This window comes from Takifugu rubripes, chromosome 7 (assembly GCF_901000725.2).
Source record: "Takifugu rubripes chromosome 7, fTakRub1.2, whole genome shotgun sequence".
Lineage (NCBI taxonomy): Eukaryota > Metazoa > Chordata > Actinopteri > Tetraodontiformes > Tetraodontidae > Takifugu > Takifugu rubripes.
In genome coordinates this window covers 13,159,189-13,175,898 of record NC_042291.1, presented here as the reverse complement: position 1 = coordinate 13,175,898, position 16,710 = coordinate 13,159,189, and the positions used below count along the sequence as shown (strand labels likewise).

Below are 16,710 nucleotides of genomic sequence, written 5' to 3'. Positions count from 1 at the left end.
TGTGTTGTTATTGATCTGCTGGTCCTGCAATATAGAGATGTATTCTTTTAAAAGTAAATGTTCAAAAGGAATTTTCATAGACCATAGTAAAACCTGAGCTGCAAATCATGTTTCTTCTTCCAAGGGCAACCCGTAAAATGATTAGCTTGCACCTCACTGCAAACCATAAACTGGTGACCTTTAACCCTGGTCCCATATATTTATCATGTCTCTGAAAAAAGTTGTGAAATAAGTAACATGTACCATATAAACAAAGATTCTTCTTAGCTACATACATGAGTTAATAAACAACATGGTGATATGGAGAGTCATGAAAACAGACAAAAAGGAAGCATCACAGGTTTTATTTGAATCCCAGAGAGCTTGAGGATAATGGACAGAGTGAAAAAAAGGTTTTGGTTTGATATTTGCTGCTGCTCTTAGTTGCACAGTCATTCATGTAGCCATAATAAAAGAAAGACATTCGCACAAAGGAAAAGGCAGTGCACGGTTTAAGGGGGGGGAGTCTAATTTTGTCTACGTTACAAAATAGAAAACATGAATTAAAATAGAATAGAAAGAATCAACTACCGGAAACAGCAGTGAGTAAGGCATCGGGCAAGTGCTGAATACATATGAACTTAAACAGAATCGATGACATGTCAAGTTTCATGTCAAGTAGAGAATGTTGAAGACCAGTTAAACTGACCAGTAGGTGACTGCATTTGACACCGATGTACAGTCAATGATGACAGGTAACTGTTTGTCAGGTGAAACCGAAGGCAAAATACACCAAAACATATCAACATTCTCATTCTCAGAATCTCAGCATCGACAGGTTTCTACAACCTTCAGAAGTGATTGTTGTTAAGGCAAAAGTGCAATAAACAGGATTGAAAGTATGTCCATTTCCTTTACTCAACTGGGTCCAATACAGATGTCACCAGAACTGGCCTGGATCAGAATGCAGCTCCAAATAGGGCAGCGTGTCACCACAGTTTAGGGAAGTCTAACTGGGAGAAGCCAGGGTCCTTCCTCAGCTCCCAGTATGTGTTGTTGCTCACCCAGGTATCGTCACTGGTCTTTCTGTGGACGCAGGAAAAAAGCAAGACTGCAGTCAATGGGCTGCTGTTGAACTCACCATATCTGAGGATCCGGTGAATCTCTTGCACTTGCCTGAAGAACTTTGGTTGGTGTGTGAGGTTTTTCTCTTCCAGCTCTTTCCGCCGCTCCCTCTGCAGCTCTTCTATCCTCTTTTTCTGCTCCGCTGCAGCCTCCACGTTTCCCTCCTCCAGCAGTCTGCAAGCGACATGTGGGCTCATTCATTATGCAAACAATCATCATCAATCCACTTTAGATCCTCAGACATTTTCAAGCGTCGAGTCGTTCAAAAAAGACATTGAGACCCGTTTCGCCTGAAGGGAAAATTATGGGCTTACATAAAACCAAGTGGACTAAAAAAAAAAACACATTTCTGCTGTCTTTTCCCTTTAAAACCATTCTTTTTAAAATCATAATTTGTGTTCTTGCATATATGATACATTAAACCTTGGTGTTAAACGCATTCTTTAAAAAAAAAAAGCCATTACTGTTACTGCTTTGTAAAAAAATTTTGCCTTTTATTTTATAAGGTCTGATGATTTAATCCAGAAATATGGTCAGAACAGGTTAAGTGAAATATAGCACATGTTATTAAAGCCCTGGAACAGTCACATGACTGTCACCTGACCACCACAACAGGATGTTAAGTATATGTTGCTAAGGTCAAGAATAAAGCTGGACAGATTAGAAATTCAGGCCTTCCAAATGAAGCCATCAAATTCCCCCTTTAATATTTTGTCCTACCTTTGGTCCAAACGCAGCCGGGTGTCTGTGGGTGGCAGCAGAGCTTTAAGGGACGGCTCCAGCTCGTTCAGCTCAATGGCAAACTTGGAAAAACCGTAATGATGCTCATAATCCACTGGCATTGTATCTGGACGGCAGAGAGAAAATCCCCTTCACTATGCTTCACAATGATATTATTGGTGCATTAATGAAGAAACCCATCGTACTGGCTTTCCAGACACATGTGGCCAATGGTGGCTCGCCGCAGTAAATGGCCTCGTTCCACTTTCCGAAGAGCTTGTGGATGACTTTTCCTTTACGATCAGTGATAACTGCTTCCACCTCATTCACGCGTGGATTCCAGTATTTCGACTGTGAAATGTAGAAGACAACCATTGAGTGCCGGGGGGGGTGTTGGGTGGGGCTGCTCATCACCCTGTGTCCTCATACAGTCAGCAGATGTTGCTGCTGCTGTGCAGCCCTGAGCCATGAGCTTCTGTTGCCCTTCTGGAGAATTTAATAAGCTGGGAGGAAACATGATGACTCCTGACATGTCTCGACTAGATATCCTCCACAGCTTGAGGGGAGGTGGCACGGGCGTGGGGGGGTATCCTTCAAAACACTAAACCAATTAACCTGCTCCTCTCTTAAAGGAGTCTTCCATACCTGACATTGCAGATATCGCTGCAAAAAAGGTTTATAGACTAATAACTAATGTGGCAGTATTTGATGTAGCTGGGGCTGACACATGTACCATATATGTCACTTGCAGCTGCGTGGTGAATGTTCCAAACATATGCTGAGTTTATGCAACTCTTTACTATATTGTCCTGCGTGTATGTGACCAGCAGACCTGTCTTTAGTAACTGGAGCTTCACTGGCTGCTCTATTGAATCTAACTTGTCTGTTGGGTTGGCTGTGACAGCTCTGATATGAGTTGAGAGTAGATCTGTTGCCTATAGAGCCAATGGAAGGCTGACAGGGCTGTGACCTCAGCCCTGACAGAACGGCTGCAGGACTCAGGTCTGCCCCTCTGAGCCCACCGGGCTGAGAGAAGGAGACGCTACAACAGTTATGAATGCGGGGATCGGGGTAAGCGGGGACAGAATGGAGGACAATAAGATGGTAACTGATGATCAGCAGCTTAATTAGCTCTACTGCAGTGGAAGTGTAGCATGTGGTGCGTATACAGGCTAATGTCATACCTTAATAAAAGTGATCTTGCACTGACAGATGTCACTGTTGTTGTTTTTGATGTTGATCTCTCCGTAGTGCTCGATCCAGCACGGTCCGCTGAGAAGGTTGTGGATGCAGGATGTCACATTTTTCCATTCATAGTGGTCTCCAAATCTAAAAGCAGAGATTGGAAATGTGAGACATGGGTGCACATTTATTTTGTCACAATCACCCCAGTCGCAGAGGCAGAAGACTCACTTTGGCAAATGCACATTAGTGGTGCCTATAGGAAAAATCTCCATTGATTTCCCCCAGAACTTGTTCTTACACCTCAGGTCTGCAAAAGATACCATGAAAGAAGATCATTTAACCCTTTCATATCCATCCATTCCAACACATCTTTGTCAATTTGTATATTTAATCACCTTGCCAGAAGACGTAGTCTTTAGCCTCTGCATGACAAGCAGAGATTGGTGGGTGGTGGCTGACCTGTGGTCAGAGGATTGATTGAGTGATGCTTTACGTGTCCTCTGGATGATCATGTGACCGTGATTGATGAAGTCTACGTACCTGCTCTGCCACAAACTTAAAGCCTTTATCAGGCCTGTCACATTCATACGTCTCTCCTAGAACGGGGTTGAAAGGCTTTCCTCCGATTCTGTAATAGCTGAAAGTGTAGATCGACACCACAAATGTGGCAATGTATACCTAACCAAACAGAGGGTGTAACGACAATCAAGGTTTGAGGCACAAGGATATGATTTAAGCATTTCTGATATTCTCAGTATTTCTACCGTCGTTTTCCCGGGCCAAAACACATTGGTCATTTATACGTCTATCCTACACCACTTTAAGATGAATGTTTTCAAAATGTGTCCATATTAAATGGAAGAGCAAAAATCACTGCGTCATCCAAGGCCAATGGTAGAGTCTGCTTACACGTTAGTGGTGTTTACAACCACGTCTCCCCTCATTTGCTGCTGGTTATTGCCACCTCTCTCTGGGAATATTACAGTCATCCCACTGACAGACAGAGGTAAAAGCAGCACAAAGGTTTCTTTTTGCCCTGAGCAAGAAGCCACCTCACCATACGCTGGTACGGGTCGGGCGTGTCAGCGGCCTTTTCCAGCAGCTCGCAGTACTCCAGCTCCTCACACATCCTCTGCAGGGTGTTAAGCGGCTCATTGAACTGGACGGGCATCTTCACTTTGGAGAGCTCTTTGCCGATGTTGTTCCTGAGGATGTCCCACAGGCTGATGTTGATTTGGGGGCTGGGGGAAGGAAGACAGGATCTATGCACAGGGACAAGACTCCCCTCTTCCACGGAGCCTGGAGGCATGAGATGGAAAGGTGTTTAATGCATACATTGTAATGTGTAAACCAAACCCCCCATAGAGTCTCTTTTTACTTGAATTTTGTTGGTCGGCGTCCTTCGCGTTATTCAGATTATCCGTGGTGATGTTGTCACTAACGTCGCTATTGCAGGACTCGTCTTCCGATACCTGAAGAATCCAAACAAAAACTGTAGCCCAGATAAGACATAAAACTTAATTCTACCCGCAGAAACGTCTCAGAAGGTCACTTTCAACACCCCGTCATAAAAAGATCTAATGTGTCGGAAATGAACGGTCTCAAATATGGACTTGACGTATTTTTAGGTTGACTTAATTAAGTAAATATGGCGCAATTTCCTCACACCGGCATCAGGATTCAGAGGCTATTGAAACATTTAACATCGTTAGCAGACAGAGCAAATATCCCATTACTGACAATTAATTAATTAATCTACTTTCCATTTCATCCTAAAGATGCTCTTACTGAACAGTAACTGCAGCAAAAAGTCATGGCCCATTAAAAATCACTCTTCGCATCATTACAATGGATCCATTAGGTGGTTCTGAACAATGGGCCTGGAACCTAATGGAGCTGCCTCCCTGTGAGGGTGGGAAACGCCACTATTGCTGGTGTTAGTGTTCTCTCACATCCACCTCAGAAGAACTGGTAGACAATAGGAACTCCTGAGCGTCAAAGAACTCATACAGGGACTCCGCGACGGACGCTCTGCTCTCACAGGACACTTGTTGGACGAGGTCATGGGTATCAGCTGTGGCGTCCTGTTTCTGGGAGAGATGACATTTAAAGGTTTAATAAAACAGCCTGGAGGGAGGAAAAATGGATTTGCACGAGTTATAATTCATTTATTATCTCTTAATAATAGAGTGTGTAGCTCTATAATAATACACACTTGGTCTACTGTCTTTTTATGGACTCACATGGGGCAGTCCTCCACCTCTTATCCTAATCACAAATCTCTAACCTTAACCCTGACCCTGACCTTAAACCACGTTTAACATCAATTTAGCAACCAAGTCAATTTAGAAACCCACTAAGAGCCCTGTAACAGTGTGACAAGACAAAATGTCCTCACTTTGCTAGTGAAATTTTGTATTCTGGTCCTCACTATGTAGCATTTACAGTAAAGATACACACACTCACACCTACCAAACCTGAGAAACTTAATTACACAGATGCAGCGTTTCTCATGGAACTAATCGTAACGTGAGCACATTTGTCTTTGCCTTGTTAATTATCCTAAAGATAATTCCAGAGGGATTATTAAATCAATGAGATTTTAATGTTGCTAATAAGCAGACCAGGTCAGTCGCTGAGGCAAATGAGCTCACGCAAACATTTATAGATGATAACGTGGTGAAGCGTCTGTGTCTGACACGTGCTCGGGGCAAATAACGTGTCTTTAGTCACAGCTACTGATGAGTCGGTGAGAGGAAAGCTAGCTGAGAGAATCTGAGTTAGAGTAAAAGACTGCCCAGTTATCCTGTGGCAAATTATAGGTGGGGCAGGATGAAAATAAAATGAATGATGGTAATAATCACAGTCATCAGGGCGAAGGAGGAAGTGGAGTACCCACCTGCACATGAGGGGAGACGTTTACTACAACGTCCTCAACGATCTGAGACTCAGAGTGAATCTTGCGCAGTCGCTCTTTCAGCTCAGAATTCTCAGCTACAGCCTGAAAAACAACAACCGGTTTAATGAGAGTTTAATGCACCGATTCAAAATATGAATGGAGTCACATCCCCAATTTCTATATGTGGAAAGTTAACATCTGCGTGATCACACAAGGACAAGAAACCAGAGCTTAGAGCTGAAAAGTATATTAAAATAAGCATATTATTCATACATTAGTGCCTGTGGAGGAGCTGTGTTGGTGAACACTGACTATCAGCATTTAAGGGAAGAAGCTACAGGACAATGAAGCTTTTCAATTGATAGCACAGAAACAAGCGCATGATTGTAAAGGAAACAGGTAGGCAGGGATGAGAGCAGCCAGGCATCCCTGCGCCAGGCTCGCCGATGTGTCACCGCGGGTACGTGGCGTGGGAGGAAATGGCATCGGAGAGGAGTGAAAATCTGATGCAAAATGAAAACCCTGACATATGTCCGGCAGCTTCCTGCGTGAAAGTGTCTGAGTTAGTGTGTTTTCACCCACCGCCGCCAACGCGTTCTTCAAGCCAACAACCTGTTGCGATGTAGGGGAGCTCGTGTCGTTGTCCAGATATTGTTTTAACCGCTCTCTCTCTGACGTCATGGAGCTCAGGGCTGATTTCATGGTACTGTGTACTGACAGAAAGAAGCGCTCTATTTTAATTTCAATGCAAATCTGGCAGATAATAATGGCAGATATGTGAAACATCTATTAGCTCCCATTACTCTGCTCGCCACAGAATCTTGTGTTGTACCACAATTGCGTGCATTGGTGCTTGAAAGTGAACATTACCAATGGTAAGAGTACTCATTTGTTTATCAGATTAAGATCATTACAGGCCCTCGGTGGTCATACAATGGAGCGTGCATTATCCTGTTGAATCAAATTAACTCAGAATCAAAGAGCGGCCACATTACGCAGAGCTGCGTGGCACAAAATATCTTGCATATGTCATATAGAAACCACATATTTCTGAAAAATGCAAACAAGAAAGGTGACACTTGTATTTTTCTACGCTTTTTAAACAGGCGCAGATGTAAAAGAATGAAATCAATCAGATTAAGAGGTGCTCAAAGACACCGAAGTCAGGGGGAGAAATCTGGGCGTGTTGATCCGCTTTCTCATAATCTGATAACTGCTATTATCTGATAAAGCATGTCACATTATTTGGTTTACACGATCACTTCCATAATCTGTTAATCAGATAATGATTGGATTTTTATGCTCAAGTAAACAGGCTCAGTGAGTCCGGTTCACTCAAACGTGGCTCACAGTTCGAGGCCACTCGACAGAAGTCCTCCTGCAGCTTGGTCACGTCAAGGCCACAAGGCAGGGACTCGCCCTCGTTCTTGTCGTTGCAGAGCGTGGTGGAGAGGTTGGGGTTGGAGGCATGGAGACGAGGCATGCAGCTGGGTACCTGCCACAGAGCCGCAGGAGTCAAACACAGACCCAAAGAGTTTTGTGCGTACCTGTGGTCTCCCCACACACCTGCAGCGTTGTTTTGACGTCTTTGTTGTTGTGCTTAACAGGCCATTTCTTTAGAAGCCTCTTCTCTTTCTTCGGGCTCTCGTATGCAGATACCTTGAGAGTTATTTTATGAAAAAAAAAACAAATCAATCAAGGGAAATGCTTTATGGCTGTGAGGACAGTCTATATTTAGCACACAAAGATTTAAGGATGACTAAAATAGAGCAGAGAAAAAAAAATGACAAAAGAGGAACCCGGAGAGGCAGTTTGTCATAACGCTGTCACATTTGGTGGTGGTCTTATTTAGTTAGATCTGCTCTGTGCACGAGAGCTACACAAATCACAAATAGTGCAGACCTGCAGCGTTTGGATGGATGGAGCAGAGTAGGTCCGATGGAGGGCTTCCATATTCTGTTGGAGGTGACTGAGCTCCAGTAGGTAGTCCTCACATACAGATATATCTGTTCATTTAAAGATTATGCAGTAAAAAAGCAGGAGAGAGAAAACCAGATGAATCTCACAGCTGAATTACAGCTTCTTTTAATTACCAATGACTTCATACTACAAAAAAAAATACAGAAACCAATTAATCCTGCGAGTCTCTAAATCATCATTTTATATGGTTTCACTTTACAACCAACTGACAAACCTGTCAGACAGGTATTAGTATAATTAGGAGTAATACATTAGGATGTCACAGAGAGCCGAGTCTCAGGACAACTGTAAATCATGGGGCAGCTCTAAGCTCTCACCTTTGGAGCACCTGTCCATGTCCTCGGAGGAGTGGAGCCAGGCTGCTACCTTACCCTGGCTGCTACAGGTTAGAGGGGAAGCTGCAGTAGTGTGCACGGTGGACTGTCTCCGTATAGACATGCACTGCAACGGCAAACGACATATGTCGCATATAAAATAAGAAAACAGTATCCATGAGTGCACCTTGAAGTGTTTGTCTATACCTTCTTGATGGGGGCGTTGTCAGGCACGCTAGGAGGGTTGGGGCGCCAATGGAAAGGATAGCAGACGACCTCCTCATACGCGGCAATCTCCTTCTGCCGATAGAGCCGGTGGTGACGCAACTTGGACACCCAATTATCAAACAGGTCCTGTTCTTTAAGCTGAAGGACACAGACACATGCACTTTAATGTTAGCATTCCGTGGCTAATCTGAATAACCCGTTCCTTTTTGTGCTCTTGTCCTTTACCTTCAAGTGATAGATGTTGTCTTCTGTGTCGAGGTCAATGCGCATTGATTTTTTCTTGATGGCCATGACCGAGAGACCCACATCAATGCTGCCTCTGAGCTTCCCTTTCTCCAACTGGAGGACGACAAGCACCGAGAGGAACACGTTTGATGCTAAACGAGGCATTTCTGTGTTTCAACAACAGCAACAACAATGTCGACTTCAGCAAAAGTCACAGCAGATTGGTGTCACTGACAGCGAGGTTGTGAGGGAACGGGGGCCTTCAGCGCCAAGATGGATGTTTCTGGGGAATACAGCCAACACAAACATTAGGGTGCCCTCTGCAATCCCTTTGATACTCACATCAGCGAGGCACTTGCTGTACTTGAGAATGCCCTTGTCCAGGGAGAAGTATCTCTGGAGGGGGAAGAGTGTGCATTCAGTGTCTGTGTCTAGAAATTCCTCTATATGCAACATGCCTGACAGCCAGTCTGAGGTCATGGCTGTGTGCTTGTGAGATTCTGATTAAGCATGATGTTAGAGTCCCTGAGAAAAACATATCCTGGTCTTGTGTCTGTTGTTGCTTCTCCTTCTCCTCCTTCTCCTCCTCCTCCTCTGGGTGAAAGTGATTCAGCTCTTACTGTACATCACCCGAATAAGCGCGTTGAAAGCAAAAAAGGCCAGAAACGCTCAGGCTTTAAATCAATACTAAATGTATGCAGCTCTATTAAGCAACAGGCCATCAGCTAATGCACGTCTGCGCGTGAAGACGGCATCACCGAGGCAACATCATCTCAGTGAAAGCTTTCAGGCTGAGCCTTGACCCAGGGCTCACGTGACTCGTCACTGGGTGATCTACCGAACAAGCACATTCAATTAGGTTAAGAGACGAACGGCGCGTGTCAGCAGAACGCTTTGTCGGAACTGACGTCCAGCTCTCCCCCCGTGGACCGAGTGGGCCTTTTTAAGGACCCCGCGGGTGTTAGCACGTACCGTATTATATCCCTTCAGTGGCCACCTTCTCTTCTTCAGTATCTCGCCTTTGTATTTCGGAGGTTCCGGGACATGATCGACACCTTCGCGCAGGCCCCGCACGATCTCCCAGCTGTCCTGTGGACGAATTACACCAAAACAACAGCGTGACACATACACATTGAATTCACCATGCTGGTAAACCATAAGGTTCAGAGGATTTTTTTCTTCTGCTTTTTATTTATATCACAAAACCAGAATAACTGATGCCTTTCCTGAGATGAAATGCGTCTAGATCAGAGATGTTTTTACTGTTCAGCTGTTCCAGAACGTGACTAAACAGCATTCGTTAAGCAAGCCGAGCGTGTCTACAGTGACCACCCCCGTTTCTGAAGGGCACTGGGTGATGAGGGGGGTGTGGTCCCTGGGCACGTTCAAGCCGTGATTCAGCCGTCACTAAATTACCCGAATGCTCTTCCGCAAGGTCATGACACCTTCAGGGAGAAAATACGGTGACGTAACTGTGAACAGCGTGTGCTGTCAGCAAGTCTGAGTATGTAAAGAGCAACCGTACAGTATTTATTAAAAATGAAGCCATAATCTACTAATAACATCTACTAAGCATCTACCGGCAAATTTTAATTAACAGTCGAAGGCGTGGCCGACTAATGGCCAGCTTTCATTTTTTAATGATGCTATAGAAATCAAAATATAGTGTAATATTTTAGAGCAAATCCACATTTCTTTTTCGATTTTCGTAAACGGAATTCCACTTTTTGAATGTGACTATTCCGATAATGGAGTAAAGTACCGGTATTTCTATTGTGAAAACTACCAACAAAACATGTTCTTCAGATGAACGAGAGAAAGGCAGAGAGTCTGCGTGTTTAAATACTCGGGTATTTTTTTTAAACAAATTTTAAAACAAATTATAGGACAATAACCCAAAAGCACCCAAGTTGGGGTTTCCAATCAGCGTTAGTAAGCCCTTCTTTGACTGTACCCCTGAACCTGAATAACAGAATGCACAAGGCGGCAGCAAACTGTACATGGAGATGATGAGTGGCGAGGTCAAGCTCCTCCCATCACGCACACACACACACACACTGTTACCTTTTCGATGTCATGTAAAGATGAGGAGCTGCTGTTGCTTCGCGACAAGGATGAAAACATCTGGGATATGAATGAAGTGAACTCCTCTGTAACCATCTTGCCGTAGTCTTCCTGATGCAAGTTATGGCTGTAGCAATAAGACCGTTCCTCAGCTAAAAAGAGAGCGGGAAGAGGCAATTTAAGAAGCACGCCATTTAAAAGCCTTTTAGTCGGATCTCACTAAAAAATGCATTAGCCTATTCAGAGTCATTAGCGCCCCCCCCCCCCCCCATCGTGCAGCTGAATATGCGACGTAGTGAGAGACGCAGAGTTCACAACATCAGCAAATGTGACATATCTGGAAGAGATATAGCAAATGGAGAGACCTGAGGTTTGAATAATACATTACTCCTCAGCATCTAACTGATCGATTGTCAGAGGAACGTGCATCTAAAGGAGAAACATGTTTACTTGTTATTAATCAATAATATTTTCAGACTCCTGGGCCAAATGAGGGCCAAAGTTTTCATTTTTCTGGTTGGACCAGACTATATGACATCACACACAACATTAGAACCTGTAAAATAAAATCAAACATCATGAGTAACACCTCAGCTCTACTAGTGATGGTTGGGGCCGATGTCATTAGGTGCAGAGTGATCTGTAACTGACAAAGCAGTGCACAGCTGGTGTTCTGGTGCAGTGGCCGTAGGGCTCAACGCTAAACGGGGAGTGCATGTGTAAAGATGTAGACTCAGTGTGAACATAAGTGGTTCTGTTTAACAAAAGCAGCAGCTGGCAGTCGGATATGGGAGTCTGCGGCACCAAGTTAACGGTTGTATTTTCTCTACTTGAAATAACACCATTAAGAAGAACGTGGTACACCTTACGCTGCAAGGCATTCATTTTAGAATCTTTCGAACTCTGATGAGCATCTAACCATCCTCTCCTCTCCTGTTTTAGTCATCCACTCCCCACTGATCTCATCATCTGACATCCTTCAGGACAACCTCTCCTGTGATACATCGCTTAAATGGAGGTGACACAGCACTATCAGGCGTCGCCACTCCTTTAATTAACTTTCTCACACAGGGTAATGAAGCACCGCTCTAAGTGGTCCCGATAAAGGATATTAGACTTCCGAGTCTGTGCTGCAAGGCTGTGGGTCGTCATGGGAATGTTTTTTTATGATCCAGAGGAGAAAGCAGACGCTAACAGAACAGCACCCCACCGCGAATATGAGAAATGTCTGAAACCAGCAGGTGAGCATTTGCTGACGTCACTGCTGGCCCTCTGGCACTACTTCCTCTTACTGGAAGCACATTTTCATGTACATATTAGAAATGATATCTGCCAGGTGTCATGGAAGCAGACACTTTCCCAGTAAGCGCTCTAGAACCAACATCCTCCCTCTGTTGACTTGCTCTCAGTTGTGGATGATGCAGTTCATGTCTTCTTACCACAGTTACTAACTGCACTGCACGTGGTTCCTAGGATCTGCACGGTGCACTTCTGTTTCCTGACAGAATTAAGAGTCTTTTGATTTTAATGGCTAAGCTTGTTGTATTTTGTATTTATTTCTGTTGTTGCTGACTGAAGTTAATTTATAACTAATGCTAATGCTTAATGTATTATAATAATAATAATACAGAGGGCAGGTGTTAAAGTTATTAAAGCGCTTGTCTCTCTTTGACCTTTCAGTCCTTGAATGATCAAAGATCAAAGCTTCTTTGATCTTTTAAACTCCAGAGTTTCTATTGATCCTATTTTTAAACGTGTTTTGGGGTTATTTCAGTGCTGCTACATATAGGTTCAGGTCCCTTTTTTAAAAAATATAATAAAGCTCTAAATCTTCAGCTGAGAAGTTGGCATTGGGCTTTGTGGAAGTTACAGATGGCTTCATTTCCTTTTAAGCTGCACTAATATAATTGGCAGAAGCTGAAAGCCCTGTATTACATTTGTCCATGTTGCAGATGTTCCTCCGTCCGTCCGAGTCGAGAGGCTGCCAAAAGGATGCAAAGCCCAGCAGGCTTTCAGGCATCATTAAGGACGTGACTCACCAGAATCACCGTCTCACGGTCCCGCCGCCACCGTGCGACTCTCAGCAAAGCGGAGACTAATGTTTACAGAAATGGCTGCTAATTTGAAGCCGGAGCTGCCTGTAAAAGACTCTCCCGCTGATCAGAGGCAGCATAGCTGCAGTTCGGTGATGGCGAGGGGGAACAATAACGTGAAGATACTGAAGGAATCAGCTCCAAGGGAAAATTAAGTCATTTTAAATACATTTAGAAAGGATACTTTTACCAACCATTGAGGATAATTAAAATGTTGGAGGTTCCTTGAACTACATTGCTCTTTTTATTTGCTTATTTATTGCAAAGCCCAACTTTGACTATTAAAAATATACTCTGACAAGCTGCCATCTTAGCAAATAGCAAACACTTGCAGCCCTTCTAGGAAAGGCTGCAGCTTTATTTGAGTGGCTTTTAAAAATACCTTTCGGCCCAAGGAGAGTCCAAATAGATTCAGTTCCATGTGTAAAGAGCAACAACAGAACATTAGAGAGATGGTTTCAATGCTATGGATGATCGGTGAAGGTCACAATCAATAAAAAAAATAGATGTTGATGATTCAGATATGGAAGATGCTGCAAAGAGGTTTTCAATCATGTGTCTCTCTCTCTCTCTCACACACACACACACACACACACACACACACACACACACACACACACACGTCAAGATTTTAGGGTTGATATGTCTAAAACTGACTGGAGGACAGAGGAGCGGCAGCAATATCTGATGGCAGCGTGAATCTCTCATATACTGGGATGATTGAAGGTCTAGATAATTACTGGTGCAGCGGATGTTACACTGATGTCTCGCTCCGACAGAGAACACCGAACCACCCTGATCCGATCGAAGATAGTAAAGATTACTCAGTAAAGCAGCAGTAATTATAAGTAGGCGCCAAATAATAAAACACTTTTTGAAAGCACAAAAGAATAAATTATGTGGCTGGGTTTTAATTCAGGTGTTGATGGTTTTACTGTTTAGGCCTGTGGACGGTTTAAATTATTACATTTTACATCGTTTATCTGCAGACGACCAGTGCTTGGTGGAGTAAATTACAATACTTAAATAAATTAAGTGTCAAGTAAGTGTAAAAAATGAGGTCAGGAGGTTCTAGTTGGTCCTGGGTGGAGGTCACTTTAGTTAATCACTTTCCAGCTTAAATCTTTCCTTGAAAGTCTTGAGGAGCATAAACGGAAGTAGGGCACACCGAGGCCCATCTCCTTACATCCGTCTGCAGATTCAGGGCATCCAAGGGGTCTTAAAGGCTTTCCTAGTTTAAATATCCCTGGAGCGGCACCGCAGGTCCTTACAGTAGCATGTAGCAGGCCGTTTACCTCCGAGCACTGAGATGAAAGTGGCCTCCTCCCGGCTGGATATCTATTATTCAGCACACATCTCTGCATCAGGCATGTTTGCAAGGCTCCGTCTGTGGCCGCGCCTTCTCTGACAGGGGTGCACAGATGGCGGCGCTCGCTTCTAATCAGCTTAATTCATGGCGTTTAGAGGTCGCCAAGGCTCCTCCAAGGCTCCTTCAAAAATTCCTCATCTCCCAGTTTTCTCTAGTTCAACTTTTAGGTTAAAATAAAGAACAGAAAAAAGGAGTTTGGCCCAACACGGAACTCATTTCCAAGCATGGAATAAGGATTATGCAGAGACGGATGGAGCTCGCCTCCCTAACCTGCTGCGTGGGACCTGTTTTTCTTCATGTATTGCCTAACACATGACAAGCTCTCATCACACCACAATGCATCCTGTTAATCAGCCACATCCTCACCGCCCTCCTACGCCCCCGATCGTCCTCTCTTAACCTCCCGCGTCCCTCCCCCCTGCAGGGGGTGAGTCTGACAGCCTCATAACTCAACACTAGTTCATTTGGCTCATTAAGCTGCAGAGTTGAGTCACAGATGAGCTGGATACTCACCGAAGAATAAAGGGGGGGGGGGGGTCCTAAACATCCTAGAGTTTGGGGAGAGAGCTCTCAATCTGGTCTCTGGGAGTGATGGGATTCAGCCTCTGCTTCTTCCAAATGAAAGATTAATGGCTGTTCTGCTGCTCTGATTAGGATGCAACAGTAGAACCTGCGCATCGATGATCCAATTCACTCTTTAGAGTCAACCTAATGTGCACAACACTGGGAGGGCTGTCGTTAGATGGCTTAAGAGCTGACGTGGCTGTTGGGGGGGGGGGGGGGGGGGGGGGGGACATCTACAACAGCACAAGCAAGCTCCAAGTTGTTCAAGCAGATGCATTTAGACATGGCGTCGCGTGTTTCCCTATAGTGAGCAGAAATAAACTCTTCTGGGAAAGGTCTTTGCCTCGTGCCTAAACTCTTTGTATGTGCTCCGGTCGCTGTTGTGTTTTTTGGTGAACACACACACACACACACACACACACACACACACACACACACACACACACACACACACACACGAACACACACGGATTTTCAGGCCCAGATTTGCCACTGCTGAAGTTTAATTTGCAAATCAAACGTTAAAAAATAACCCGGAAAATCAGCCGCAGACACCCGTTACTCCACTGCCTCCTCAACGAAGTCAACAAAATCATCAAACTTTTATAGATATTAAATATCACATTCAAAAGCAGAAACTTTTCAATGATGTAACGCTGAATGAGGATTCCATTTTCAAACTATGAGCTCTACATTATTTAAGCGAGAGGGGGCTTCCATCCTTTAAGATTGTGAGGATTATGAATAATAAATGAAGGATGACCGAGACGAGGGCGCTCCAGCGATAACATGCCGTCACTTGTGGAGGGAACTCCCGTCATGGTTAAAACCATTTCTACTGAACGTCAGCCGGACTGTCTGTTCTGTCTTTAGATGTACCAAAGAGGCAGCAGCTAATCTTTGGGTAAAAAAAAGGATCCGAACTTCTCCATCATTACTTACGAAAGCCTGAAATTGAATCCACCTATAGAAGACACATGAAAAGGGAAAAAAGGGTCCAGTAAAAGAGGAAACACCTGCTGCCACATCCTTGGCACACTCAGGGCGGCTGAAGCGTCGATAATCTAATTTCTGTGTTATTTAGTGCAGATAGAAGTGAAGATCGGTGCTGGAGGGTATTACTTATAACTGCAGCCCTCATGACCTCATTCATTCATTCATGTTCCTCAATGAGGGAACCACAACAGGAACACCAGAGTGAAGAAGGTAAAAGTAAATCCTGACTCTTGAAGAATGGCGCTTCTCGTTTCCTGCACACACACACACACACACACACACACACACACACACACACACACACACACACACACCACAACCAACGACACCATCTTGCCAACATCTTCATCATCCTCATGATCTCATCTACTGAACAACAACAGCTACACATTATTCCCACTTTAAACACGTCTTGGTTGGATCTATAGGGTGATGCAGACTTACGGGCATTTAACTTGTTGGTACTTGTCACGGGAAGACGGACTGGAGTTGCCATGGAGACCAACGGAGACTGTTGGCGTGCAGAAGGTAACTTGTCGATAAGTGTCTCGTTTGGCTTACAAGATTTGGGCAAGAAATGTGACAGCAACAGTTGAAAAAAGTATTGCATTATTTTGAGCGAGACAAAAAAAACAAGAAAAGGAAACACTTACCTTGATATTTTGAACTAATCTCCAGTCAGGAGGTCTTTTAATGGAGCTCAGAGCAAAGAAGACATCCATCTAGAAGCCAGCAGCCTCCCACGGACGGTGCGAGCGTTCCGCTTCACCGTAGCACTCGGATGGAGCCTCCATCATGCCACCCATCGGTGTCGCTGGCGCTTCTGGAAATGTACAAAAAGACGAAAGCCGCGCGTAAAGACGCACACGTGCGCACCCTCGGCGCAGATAACGTCAGTCTGTGTCTAAGAGGAGGACGAGAAGGAGGAGAGGGAGGAGGAGAGGGGGGACCCGAAGTGACGGACCGAAG

General features: G+C 44.4%; 1 protein-coding gene across 4 annotated transcripts; it reads right to left on the bottom strand.

Annotated features, from left to right (window-relative positions):
- Nucleotides 1–329: 329 nt before the first annotated feature.
- On the bottom strand, nt 330–16,689 carry osbpl3b (oxysterol binding protein-like 3b). 4 transcript variants are annotated; one of them, XM_029838975.1, is made up of 24 exons: nt 16,395–16,689; nt 16,186–16,297; nt 10,720–10,871; nt 9,628–9,744; nt 8,998–9,051; nt 8,656–8,769; nt 8,410–8,568; nt 8,206–8,329; nt 7,811–7,914; nt 7,475–7,567; nt 7,259–7,403; nt 6,491–6,621; nt 5,909–6,010; nt 4,962–5,099; nt 4,388–4,481; nt 4,067–4,308; nt 3,550–3,687; nt 3,405–3,468; nt 3,238–3,316; nt 3,009–3,153; nt 2,031–2,175; nt 1,825–1,951; nt 1,156–1,278; nt 330–1,065 (listed from the first exon to the last, which is right to left on the bottom strand). In XM_029838975.1, exons 1-24 carry the CDS (start codon nt 16,461–16,463, stop codon nt 969–971), a joined length of 2,868 nt encoding a protein of 955 aa, XP_029694835.1. In that variant the 5' UTR covers nt 16,464–16,689; the 3' UTR covers nt 330–968. The 4 variants fall into 4 exon arrangements, with proteins under 4 accessions (XP_029694835.1, XP_029694836.1, XP_011604028.1 ...); XM_029838976.1 differs by having other exon boundaries at nt 4,968–5,099; XM_011605726.2 differs by having other exon boundaries at nt 16,186–16,252.
- Nucleotides 16,690–16,710: the final 21 nt, after the last annotated feature.